The 12,433-nt window shown below is 36.4% G+C and overlaps 1 protein-coding gene across 3 annotated transcripts in view; it reads left to right on the forward strand.

Annotated features, from left to right (window-relative positions):
• Positions 1 to 12,433, forward strand: part of aldh9a1b (aldehyde dehydrogenase 9 family, member A1b) — a 21,048-nt gene continuing 8,615 nt past the window's right edge. The window contains exons 1-8 of one of the 3 annotated variants that reach the window (XM_087239127.1): positions 1 to 172; positions 387 to 580; positions 4,104 to 4,249; positions 7,066 to 7,195; positions 7,318 to 7,452; positions 7,562 to 7,758; positions 9,171 to 9,311; positions 11,928 to 12,116. In XM_087239127.1, coding sequence (XP_087095253.1) covers positions 129 to 172; positions 387 to 580; positions 4,104 to 4,249; positions 7,066 to 7,195; positions 7,318 to 7,452; positions 7,562 to 7,758; positions 9,171 to 9,311; positions 11,928 to 12,116 — 1,176 coding nt within the window. In that variant the 5' untranslated portion in view covers positions 1 to 128. 3 annotated transcript variants of the gene reach the window in all.

Consider the following 12,433-nt stretch of genomic DNA (forward strand, 5'->3'; position numbering starts at 1 on the left):
GGCTGGACTGATCTGAAATCTTCAGAGGAGTAGGTGGGTGGACGACTCAATCCGTTAAACCCTTTTTTCTTGCTAGTCTTTCAGCCTTTGCTTACACTGTTATTATTTCCAATTTAAACTGAAAACTAATGCTACTCCCTTCGACGGTTACTGGCGAATTACTGTTGTTATGGCGAGTTAATAATCATAAACTTATTATACAAATAATTATATCATCCAATATTAAACATACGTTATACGTTTGAAATTAAAAGCTAATGGCGTTTTCACTTGTCTTGTAATTCGTGTGTTTGTTTATAGTGTTATTTCAGTAACCTATTCCAGTTTTGATGTAAAATCTGAAAAGAGCTGATTTGTTGACATTCCTCCTGTGGGTCAAAGTTCAGTTTTAGGCTGAAGATGGCCCTTATGAGGTGTCTCCTGCCCCCGGGTTTCTACAGGACCCTATATAACCCCGGGACCAGGTGTGCGTCCTCAGGAACCCTTCAAATTAAAGATCCACTGAACTTCTGGTGTGGTGCCCGGGTCGACCTTAAAGATGTGAAGACCAAATCTGAACCAGTATTTGAGCCTGCAACAGGTAATGTAGTTTCTCTACCTCTTCTATGCATTACACAATTAGACTTTGCCCACTAAATCAAATGATCACTTTTAGATCTGGCTATTAGGATTGATTTCTATGATATTGAACGTGGTATTAAGAAAAAAAAAAAACTTAAATTTTGACTTCAAGGTTCAGGAGCTTCATTGTTTTGTACTAGCACAATTAAATTCTTGCTTTACTCGAGAATGTCAGGGAACAAACATAATTTACAAGCACATTACAAATATGACTCTTTACCACAAAATTTGTGTTTTTTTATATCCAAAATACATTGAATAGGACAAAACTATAGATTTTTTATTCATTTATTTATAAATCTTTAGAATATTGGGTAGAGGTCATCTTCCATTATGATATTTAGTATACTATTTATATACTTTAAATATATCAAAACTCAATTTTTTACTGCGTGCATTGCTAAGCAATTACTTTGGTCAATTTTATGGGCAACATTATCAGTGTTTTGATTGTTTTTAAACCTCAGATTCCAGATTTTTAGAAGATTTAAGTAGATAAAATCTAATTGCAAGTATATTTTAAGTAGACACCCTAGTCTAGGAACATGAGACTTATTTCACATCTTGCTAAAAGGGGTGTTGTAGGTCCCCCTTAAATAGAATGTTGTTCAATAATTATTTTTCCTCAATATTTCATTTTAGTGTTTCTTCTATAAATCAAGGTAAAAGTGTAAGGGAATTTTTTTACTGGGTTGTAACTCAGCATTAAGTTTTTAAAAATGTATATTAAACTTTTAACCAAAAGGTTTGGGTTTGTCCTGGTTTGACCCAACATTGACTTACAACGACCCAGTATTTTCTTTAGAGCAGGGGTGCCCAAACGTTTTCCTATAAAGAGCCAAAAACCAAACTTGATAGAGGGCTGTGGGCCAGTTGTATTTCTGCCAAATGTTATTCAACCTTAAGTATACATAAATGGAAGCATATATGGCGGGGAAAAGAAGTATTGAACATGTCATCATTTAAAAAAAAAAAACATATTTATAAAGGTGCCGTTGACATGAAATTTTCACCAGATGTTGATGGCAACTAAAGAAATTCATATATGCAAAGAAAACAAATGAAATGACGAAGGGAAAATGTGTTGAACACATGAAGAGAGGCAGGTGTAGAAAGGTAGTGAAAGCCCAGACAGCAGCTGAAATCTCTCAGTAGTTCTTCAGCAACCCTCTGCCCTTCATCAATGTAAATGAATATCAGCTGCTTCAGTCCAACATCTACATTAGCAGGAGGATGAAGATGAAACCAGAGGGGACATTTCAGCAAGACAATGATCCAAAACACAGCCAATGAAACTCTCAAAGGCTGTCAGTGAAGGAAAATCAAGATGTAGAATGGCCCAGCCAATCACCTGAGCTGAACCCAATAGAAAATACCAATTAAAGCTCAGATTTGATTGACGAAACCCACAGAACCATCAGTATTTTTACACTGTTGAAGGCTGTAAATACTCACACCTGAGCAGTGCAGGTGGTTTTATTCTTGATATGAGAGGCGTCTTTAATCTGCCAACACCATAAAAGCCTTTTATATAAAGTATTAAATACGTTTCAGTAGTTCAGCTCTTTCTCCTTGTGTTTTTCCATTGTATTACACGTTAATCATTTTTCAGATTTTTTTTATTTGTATGTTTATATCAGGGGTCACCAACATGGTGCCCACAGGCCTGTTCAAAAAATAGCTCACCTATAGCGCCACTTACCAGTAAGCTTCATCTAATATAGAAGTAATCATTTAAAAATGTAAATATTTGCAGAGATATATAAAAATAAAGTGTTGCACATTAATACATTAAATACAGGGTATTTCCTACCATGTTAAATCATTGTTGATAACTTTTGTGAGAATCATTAACATGTTCAGTGTCTTCACATGGATGAACATCATTAATTATTACCAAAAACATAAAGTATAATTAAAAGTAAATTGAGCAAATTTGTTATTTGAGAAGTGTTTATCAAACTGGTAGCCCTCCACATTAATCAGTACCCAAGAAGTAGCTCTCAGTTTCATAAATGTTGGTGAGGGGTCACCAACCTTTATGAAACTGAGAGCTACTTCTTGCGTACCGTATAATATAAAACTATTATACGGTAAAACTGTCAGGTTTATATTGTTTGGGTTTTTACCAAAATCTGGTTGAATTCCATGTAAACAGCTTCTTTAGAAATATTATTCCCAGGAAAAAAACATGACATGTCAGGGCTCAACAATAAGGACTGCCCGATGGCCCGGGGCCAGCATGAAAGATGTTCGGGACAGTAGAGAGAATTGTTACTGGCCCGATCAGGCCAGTGCTGCCTTGTAATCAAATTTTAATTTGCCTGCTACTATGGCAATTGTGTGCAAATACAGTCTTAGAACCGAGAAACAATTTGTGCTTTTAAGTCTCAGAATGCTACGTTTTCTGTAAAGTCTTAAACCCCATATTGCTTTTTGGTTCCTTTTATCTGATTGGTTGTTGTGAGCACCTGGTAAAAACCAGAACAGTGAAGAGACGACAATATCAAATTATGAGGCTAAAAGAAAACGTCAGTTTTCAACGTTGTGGAAGAAGATATTTACATGGGTACAACACAACGAAAAAAAAATAAAGTGATGTTTTGCATAGTTTTTCATCACTTTTAAGTCAGCCACTTTTTGTTTAGCAATAAAATACCTGCACATTTTCCATACTGCTGTATTTTACTGCTAAATATTTTAACATTTAAAAAATATTTAAATTCTAGATTTAAAGACATTATTTTTGACACATTATTTAAAATATGTGGCTAAAAAAATAGCTATTTTTTATTTATTTATTTATTTATTTTGGTGGGGCCAGTGAAAATTTTGGCAGGGCCAGTAAAAATCTGAACTGCTGGTCCAGTCGGGCCAGTAGAAAACGTCCTTAGCGTTGAACCCTGCATGTTCAATACTTATTTTTCCCGCTGAATATTCAGCTTTCAGATGATGTATGAATCCTAATTTTTAATATGACTCTTTTTGTGGTCCACAATGGATGTAAAAGAACAAGGTATAACCATAAAAACAATTTAAAAATGTAGATAATATTATGAAAAAAAGATGTATGCAAATTATAAAACCAGTAAACATTTCTTTCCACAATATATGATGTAGTGCACATAACAAAGTGATGATCAAATCTAATTGTAAAATATTATTATTTAGATTTCACATACATAAATGCAAGTTTGCAAAAAGCAAACCACTCTTCATGGTGCTAGAAAAAGAGATTAAAATCTATGTAAATTGATAATTATGTATCCTTGACCCCTTTTTTCTACCCTCTCTTATTTTCTTTTATTATTATTTTTCTCATTTAATCCTTGTTAAGGAATGTGAAGTGGTTTCATTGTACAGTGAATCTGTGCATGTTGGTTTTTGTTAATAAATCAAATAATATTAATAGATAAATAAGAGTACAATCTGGTGTTTAAATTTTGATCGAGTCAGATTATCATGGACCTGTATAATCACAGGTCGTGTCCTCTGCCGGCTGCAGACGTGTGGGTCAGCAGAGGTTGATGCAGCGGTTAGAAACGCCAGTGTTGCTTTTACAGTCTGGAGGAAACTGTCAGGCATGGAAAGAGCCAGAGTGATGATGGAGGCTGCCCGACTCATTGAGGTAGACCTGAATGCACTGATCACATATCTTAAAGAAACCTGCCACCTTTTTGGCTCATTTTACAGCTCCCCTAAAGTTGAACAGTTGAGTTTTACCGCTTTTGAATCCATTTAGCCAATCTCTGTGTCTAACAGGAGCACTTCTAGCTTAGCTTAGCATAGACCATTGAAATGGATTAGACCATTAGCATCTTGGTCAAAAAATTCCTATTTAAAATGATATGATTGGAACTATACTCTAATCAAGGACATTTGCTGCTGTATCATGGCTGCAGCAGGCACAGTGATATTACACGGTGCTGTTACTTTGTTATCTAGCCTGGGACTATTTTCAAATGCTGCCTAATAGCAAAGTTACTTAATTATTACACCAGAAAAAGAGTATAGTTCCAAGTCATATCAGTCTAGAAAATATAAACTTTTTATTTTCTTAATTGTGTCTTAATACACAATGTAATGACAGAAAATGTCAAGATTCAAAAAGCAAATTATCTTAACGCTTTGGTCATTTTTGAGTGAGATGCTAATTGTCATCTGATTCAATGATCTATGCTAAGCTAAGCTAATAGTTCTCCCTTCAGATCCAGAGTTTGGCTGAGTGGGTTCAAAAATGGTAAAACTCAACTTTTTAACACTAGTAAAGTTGTAAATAGAAAAATTATCTAAACTCTTTGGTCATTTTTGAGCATGATGCTAATGGTCTAATCCAGTGGTCACCAAACTTGTTCCTGGAGGGCCGGTGCCCTGCAGATTTTAGCTCCAACCCTAATCAAACACACCTGAACAGGCTAATCAAGGTCTTACTAGGTATACTTGAAACATCCAGGCAGGTGTGTTGAGGCAAGTTGGAGCTAAACCCTGCAGGGATACCGGCCCTTCAGGACCAGCATTGGTGACCCCTGGTCTAATCTGATTCAATGATCTATGCTAAGCTAAAAGTGCTTCTGTTTGACTCTAGTGGAGTTGTAAAATGAGTATATTTCTAGCAAAAAAAAAAAAAAAAGAAAAGTTTTTCTTTACTTGAAAGTGTTTGAGAAGTTGCTGAGTCTTTTCACTGCTGCTTAATATCATTGCCTTATATAATGTTATTTCGCCAGGATGACAGTATAGTTTTTAGCCACATCGGTCTACAAAACAGCAACTTTTCATTTTCCGTTGGTCTCAGTACACAATGAAACAACATAAAAGTCAGGCTTTAAATAAAAAAAAAATATCTAAACCATTTGGTCATTTTGGAGTGAGATGCTAACGGTCTAATCTGATTCAATGATCTATGCTAAGTTAAGCTAAAAATGTTCCTGTCAAATTCAGTGATCGGCTGTATGAATTAAAAAATGGTAAAACACAACTGTTTAACTCCAGTGGAGTTGTAAATTATTTAAACTCTTTGGTCATTTTGGAGTGAGATGCTAATGGTCTAATCTGATTCAATGATCTATGCTAAGCTAAGCTAAAAGTGCTTCCTTCAGATCCAGAGATCGGCTGAATGGATTCAAAAATGGTAAAACTCAACTATTTAACTCTAGTGGAGTTGTAAATGGGAAAATATCTAAATTCTTTGGTCATTTTTGAGTGAGATGCTAATGGTCTAATCTGATTCAATGATTTATGCAAAGCTAAGCTAAAAGCGTTCCCGTCACATCCAGAGTTTAGCTAAATGAATTAAAAAAATTGTACAACTTGGCTGTTTAACTCCAATGAAGTTGAAAATAGGAAGATTATCTAAACTCTGGTCATTTTTGATTGAGATGCTAACGGTCTAATCCAATTCAATGGTCTATGCTAAGCTAAGCTAAGCTAAAAGCGCTGCCTTCAGATCCAGAGATCGGCTGAATGGATTCAAAAATGGTAAAACTCAACTATTTAACTCTAGTGGAGTTGTAAATGGGAAAATATCTAAATTCTTTGGTCATTTTTGAGTGAGATGCTAATGGTCTAATCTGATTCAATGATTTATGCAAAGCTAAGCTAAAAGCGTTCCCGTCACATCCAGAGTTTAGCTAAATGAATTAAAAAAATTGTACAACTTGGCTGTTTAACTCCAATGAAGTTGAAAATAGGAAGATTATCTAAACTCTGGTCATTTTTGATTGAGATGCTAACGGTCTAATCCAATTCAATGGTCTATGCTAAGCTAAGCTAAGCTAAAAGCGCTGCCTTCAGATCCAGAGATCGGCTGAATGGATTCAAAAATGGTAAAACTCAACTATTTAACTCTAGTGGAGTTGTAAATGGGAAAATATCTAAATTCTTTGGTCATTTTTGAGTGAGATGCTAATGGTCTAATCTGATTCAATGATTTATGCAAAGCTAAGCTAAAAGCGTTCCCGTCACATCCAGAGTTTAGCTAAATGAATTAAAAAAATTGTACAACTTGGCTGTTTAACTCCAATGAAGTTGAAAATAGGAAGATTATCTAAACTCTGGTCATTTTTGATTGAGATGCTAACGGTCTAATCCAATTCAATGGTCTATGCTAAGCTAAGCTAAGCTAAAAGCGCTGCCTTCAGATCCAGAGATCGGCTGAATGGATTCAAAAATGGTAAAACTCAACTGTTTAACTCTAGTGGAGTTGTAAATAGGAAAATTATCCAAACTCTTTGGTTATTTTTGAGTGAGATGCTAACGGTTTAATCTGATTCAATGATCTATGCTAAGCTAAGCTAAAAGTGCTCCCTTCAGATCCAGAGATCAGCTAAATGGATTCAAAAATGGTGAAACTGAACGGTCCATTACTTAACAGTACATGAAAGTGTTGCATGGATTCGAGAAGTTGCTGCGTCTGATCTCTTCAGTTCTTCCTGTTGTTGAGAACAGAAGAGAAGAGAGGAGATCGCAGAGATGGAGGTGATCAACAATGGAAAGTCCATCACAGAAGCCCGTTTGGATGTGGACTCAGCCAGACTGTGCATTGAGTATTTCGCAGGACAAGCCACCACACTGTCCGGTCAGTTGTTTTGTTGTTGGTCATTTTCAGTTCTTCTTCCTGTAGACTGGTAGTGTACTCTACATAAAAATATAGTTGTGTTAACTTCACTATCTGGCATGATTTCGGCTCTTATTTCTCAGGTCAGCATGTCCAGCTACCAGGGGGTTCATTTGCGTACACGCACCGTGAGCCGTTCGGTGTGTGTGTGGGAATAGGAGCCTGGAATTACCCCTTCCAGATCGCAGCCTGGAAATCTGCCCCTGCCATCGCTTGTGGTATGTGCTATGAAAGTTATTCCCTCAAACCACACCAGTTGTTATGACCCCTGTGCTTAAGATGATTCTCTCCGCTTAGTGTTTTCTATGATGGTTGGTTTATTGATAGGGAACTCTATGGTGTTCAAGCCGTCTCCGCTGACCCCTGTGACCGCAGTGCTGCTGGCGGAGATTTACAGGCAGGCCGGGGCTCCTGACGGCCTGTTCAATGTGGTTCAGGGCGGACAGGAGACCGGCTCTCTGCTCTGTCTTCACCCTTCGGTGGAAAAAGTCTCCTTCACTGGAAGTGTGCCCACAGGAAAGAAGGTAAAAACCAGAGTCTGAACTTAAAGGCACCTTTGATGAAAATCAACTTTTGTAAGCTGTTTGGAAAGAACTGTCTGTGTTTATAGCATGTTCACTGTCATATTGGGGTGATATAAACACAAGTCTCTTTTTTTTTTATTTCTTGATGTTAAAATAGGATCCAAATCTCAGTGATTCTGAGGCCCACTGCAATGTGACTTGAAGTGCGGTTTTTCCCGCCCCCGAATCGATTGACAGGTGCCATGTCTCCACATTAACATGTATAGACATGTCTACAGAACATTTTTTGCAAATAAACTGGGATTCAAATATTTTTTCCAGTCGGCGGCAGTGGTGTAGTGCGTGGACACATGCATTCTAGTGCTCACGGCGACCCGAGTTTGATTCCGCCTAGCGGAACTATGCCAATCCTTCCTCTCTCTCTGCTCCCCATGCTTTTCTGTCAATTCTCTCTACGTTTTTCTTGTGAAATTCCCAATAAGTTTGATGTGTCAAATGACCCTCTTTCTATAAAAAACAAAACAAAAGTTGGATCTAAGATGGCCGACTTCAAAATGGCCACCATGGTCACCAACCATCTTGAAAAGCTTGCCCCTTCACATATCATTGTAACGAGAAGGAGTGACACACAACTGGGGTTTGGATCCCAAAACAGGTTTATTCTTAAGGCTGATTTTTACTTCTGCGTCAAACGCTGGTGTATGCTACGGCGCTGACGCATAGCCATCGGCATAGCCATCGGCGTCGCTGACGTGCACCTCTCAAAAATTGTAACTACATGTCGCAACGACGCGTAGCGCAAGCTCTGTGATTGGTCAGCTTGGTAGCGCTGACGAGTCTGTGCAGGACCGAGAGTGTGGAGTCCCGCGAGGGAGCTCCTGATGGAAAGTTTTGTTTTGTGTTTACCTCATAGTTAAAGTTGTTGCACGTCCGCCGGTTCCTGCCTAATGAAGATGGTGAGTTGAGATTATTCTGGAAGGATGTAAATAGTGATTTAATTTCTATCTATTTTTGATTATTATATTTTATTTGATCTTTTTCTTATTTTTTTCTTCTCTCTTTATGCTGTTGTTCATTTTATAATTTACAAAATATGAGTATTACTGTGTAGTAAATGCACCTGACAATAATGTACATGATTTTTATACCACTTAAGTTCATATACTGATATGCCAATGTACCTTGAAATGCTGTACGATTGCACTCAATTGAATCTTCACAATAAACGAAAAAAAAAAAAAGAAAATAGAAACAGAGACCTTTCACCAGAAGTTTATCGGTGGCTGCAAAACAAAAGCCGTGCGTTTAAGCTGTGTTCAATATAAGACGTACTATTATGAAGGTTAATAATAGCAGTAATGGATACTCTTCTGAAATTGTCACCTCTCATGTAAAGATGTTTTGGTCAACAGATCATGGAAATGGCGTCTCGGGGGGTGAAAGCAGTGACGCTGGAGCTCGGGGGGAAATCTCCACTCATCATCTTCGAGGACACAGACCTGGAAAACGCTGTTAGAGGAGCTCTCATGGCCAACTTCCTCTCGCAAGGACAGGTGCTGCGAACACATCTGCTCTGCAGAGTTATTACTATAATCGATGAACATTTATACAGGTTTTTTTTATTTTTTATTAATACAATACCCTATATACAGTTGAGAATTGTTAGCCCTCCTGAATATTTTTCTCCCAATTTCTGTTTAACAGAGAGCAAATTGTTTTCAACACATTTCTCAACATAATAGTTTTAATAACTCATCTCTAATAACTGATTAGTTTTATCTTTGATGTGATGACAGTACATAATATTTGACTAGACATTTTTTCAGACACTAGTACTGAGATTAAAGTGACATTTAAAGGCCTAATTAGGTTAATTCCGTAGGTTAGTGTAATTAGCCATATAACCATATGATGGTTTGTTAAAAAAATATTGCTTAAGGGGGCTAATAATGTTTACTTTAAAATGTTTGTTAAAAAAAATTAAACTACTTTTATTCTAGCCAAAATAAAACAAGACTTTCTCCAGAAAAAAATATTATAGATATTTACATCTGCATTTTACAGAAACAAATCAATGCACGATCCCTATCCTACCATTTCCTTGAGCTATAATTATGTTTTAGCTTTATAATTCTTATATTGTACCATCATTATACTGGTAACACTTTAGTCTGGGTCACTATTTACAGTATTAACAAACTATTAATTAACACTACTAGCTTAATAAACTAATCTGAAAACTGCACTGATGCAGTTTCAATTTACTAGAACTTCTATGTTAAGCTGCTTTGACACAATTTACATTTGTAAAAGTGCTAGAGAAATAAAGATGAATTAAATTGAATTGAATAATTAGCTGTTTGTTATTAGTTAGTAAGGTAGTTGGGTTTTTGATTTTAGTAGGATTAGGGATGCAGATAAGATCATACGTTATAACTAGGCCCACACGGAATCTGCGCGCGCAGAATTCCGCAGATTTTCCGCAGATTTCTGCAGTTTTTTAGATCATTATAAATTCTGTTTACTTACTTGAGTAAATGTGTAAATCGGAATTTATTCAGTTTTTATTCAGTAATTTATTACTTTTTATTTAATATATTAAAGTGTTATGATACTCCGCTGGATACTCCCAAAATAATTCCGCAGATTTTTACCAAAATTCTCCGCAGAAATAGCAAAAAACGTCTGCAGATTCCGTCTGGCCCTAGTTATAACTACTAATGAGCAGTTCATATTTTAATAATAGGCAGGCCATAATTCCGTAGTTAATAGCTTAAATTGTGAGCTAAAGTGTTACCATTATACTTTATAATTATACTACATATTCAACATAGAAAAGAAAAACAATTAAATAAATAATAATAAACAAATTCATTCATTCATTTTCTTTTCGGCTTCGTCCCTTTATTAATCTGGGGTCGCCACAGTGGAATGAACCGCCAACTTATCCAGCATATGTTTAACGTAGCGGATGCCCTTCCAGCAGCAACCCAACACTGGGAGACACCCATACTCTCTCATTCACACTCATACACTACGGCCAATTTAGCTTACCCAATTCACCAATAGCACGTGTTTGGACTTGTTGGGGAAACCGGAGCACCCAGAGGAAACCCACGCGAACACATGCACCACACAGAAATGCCAACTGACCCAGCCGAGGCTCGAACCAGCGACCTTCTTATTGTAAGGCGAACATTTTACCCACTGCGCCACCATGCAGCTGTAATAATAAACATAAATAAAAAAATAAATACAGAGGGTAAAGTAAGGAAACATCAGTCAATGTGCTGTAGCACAAATTTTTCATATACAATCTCATCATGAGTAATTATTTCTGCAGTATTAATTACAGACATGTATAAAATATTATAGATTACAAACTAATCATTAATAAAACAGTTTTCACTTGAAAAAAAGAATTTAATGTAAATAGATGTAATAGACAGAAACTATATATATCTATACACTCACCGGCCACTTTATTATTATTTTTTACACCTGTCCAACTGCTCGTTAACACAAATTTTTATGTTAGGATAAGTTGGCGGTTCATTCCGCTGTGTTGACCCCAAATTAATAAAGGGACTAAGCCGAAAAGAAAATGAATGAATAAAACCAGTTGTTTCCCAAAGAAAAGGAAAGAGGAAACCAAAAAAAGCACTCTCTAATCTTGTAAACGGTTTTCCTTTCATTTGTCTTCAGTGATTCAGCAAGATGTCTGCAATTAATCTTAATAATATCAGATTAATCAAACACTATTAATAAATGATTAATAAAGCCACTGTATATTGTGCTTCTATAAATATGATCTTCGACAGTTCACCCCAAAATTAAAATCACCTCATCATTTACTCACACGTAAGTGGTTCTAAACTTTTATCAACTTCTTCCCTCTGCTGAACACAAAAGAAGATATTCTGAAGAATGTTGGGGAAAATCATCCATTGACATCAATAGTAGGAACAAAAAATAAGATAATACTATAATATACTATGATACTTTAGAAGTCACTGGCGGATTTTTTCAACATTTTTCAGAATATCTTCTAACAGAAGAGACAAAGGTTTGAAACATGCAGAGGAGGAATAATAGATGAGCGCATTTGAGTTTTGGGTGAACTGTCTGTCTCTCTAAGCAGTATTGTTGTCTTCTCCATTCATGTGCAGGTGTGCAGTAACGGCACCAGAGTGTTTGTGCAAAGCTCGATTGTTCCTCAATTCCTGAAAGAGGTGGTCAGGAGAACTAAAGCTATCAGCATTAGAGACCCTCTGCTAGACGAGACCCGCATGGGCGCCCTGGTCAGCAAAGCACATCTGGATAAAGTGCTGCGATACGTGGAGCAAGCCAAGAACGAGGTACATACGCTTACTAAAATTAACCATGGTTCTATTGTAGTAAAAGTGTTTGAGCTGTGTTTTGGTGCAGTGACTACTATTAATATTTGTATAACCACAGTTTAACAACAAATGCCATAGTTATATTGGTGTCATAATCAAAATCATGGTTGATTTTCAGTTACCGTGGTTAAAAACCATAATTTACTCACGCTAGAGTGGTTTCAAATCCATCTGAGTTTCTGTTGAACACAAAAGAAGATATTTTGAAGAATGTTGGAAACCGGTAACCATTGACAATCCATAGTAAGAGAATAAAAATCAATGGAAGTCAATGG

The sequence above is a fragment of the Danio rerio genome, chromosome 2 (genome assembly GCF_052040795.2).
Source record: "Danio rerio strain M-AB ecotype USA chromosome 2, GRCz13ab, whole genome shotgun sequence".
Taxonomy (NCBI): domain Eukaryota; kingdom Metazoa; phylum Chordata; class Actinopteri; order Cypriniformes; family Danionidae; genus Danio; species Danio rerio.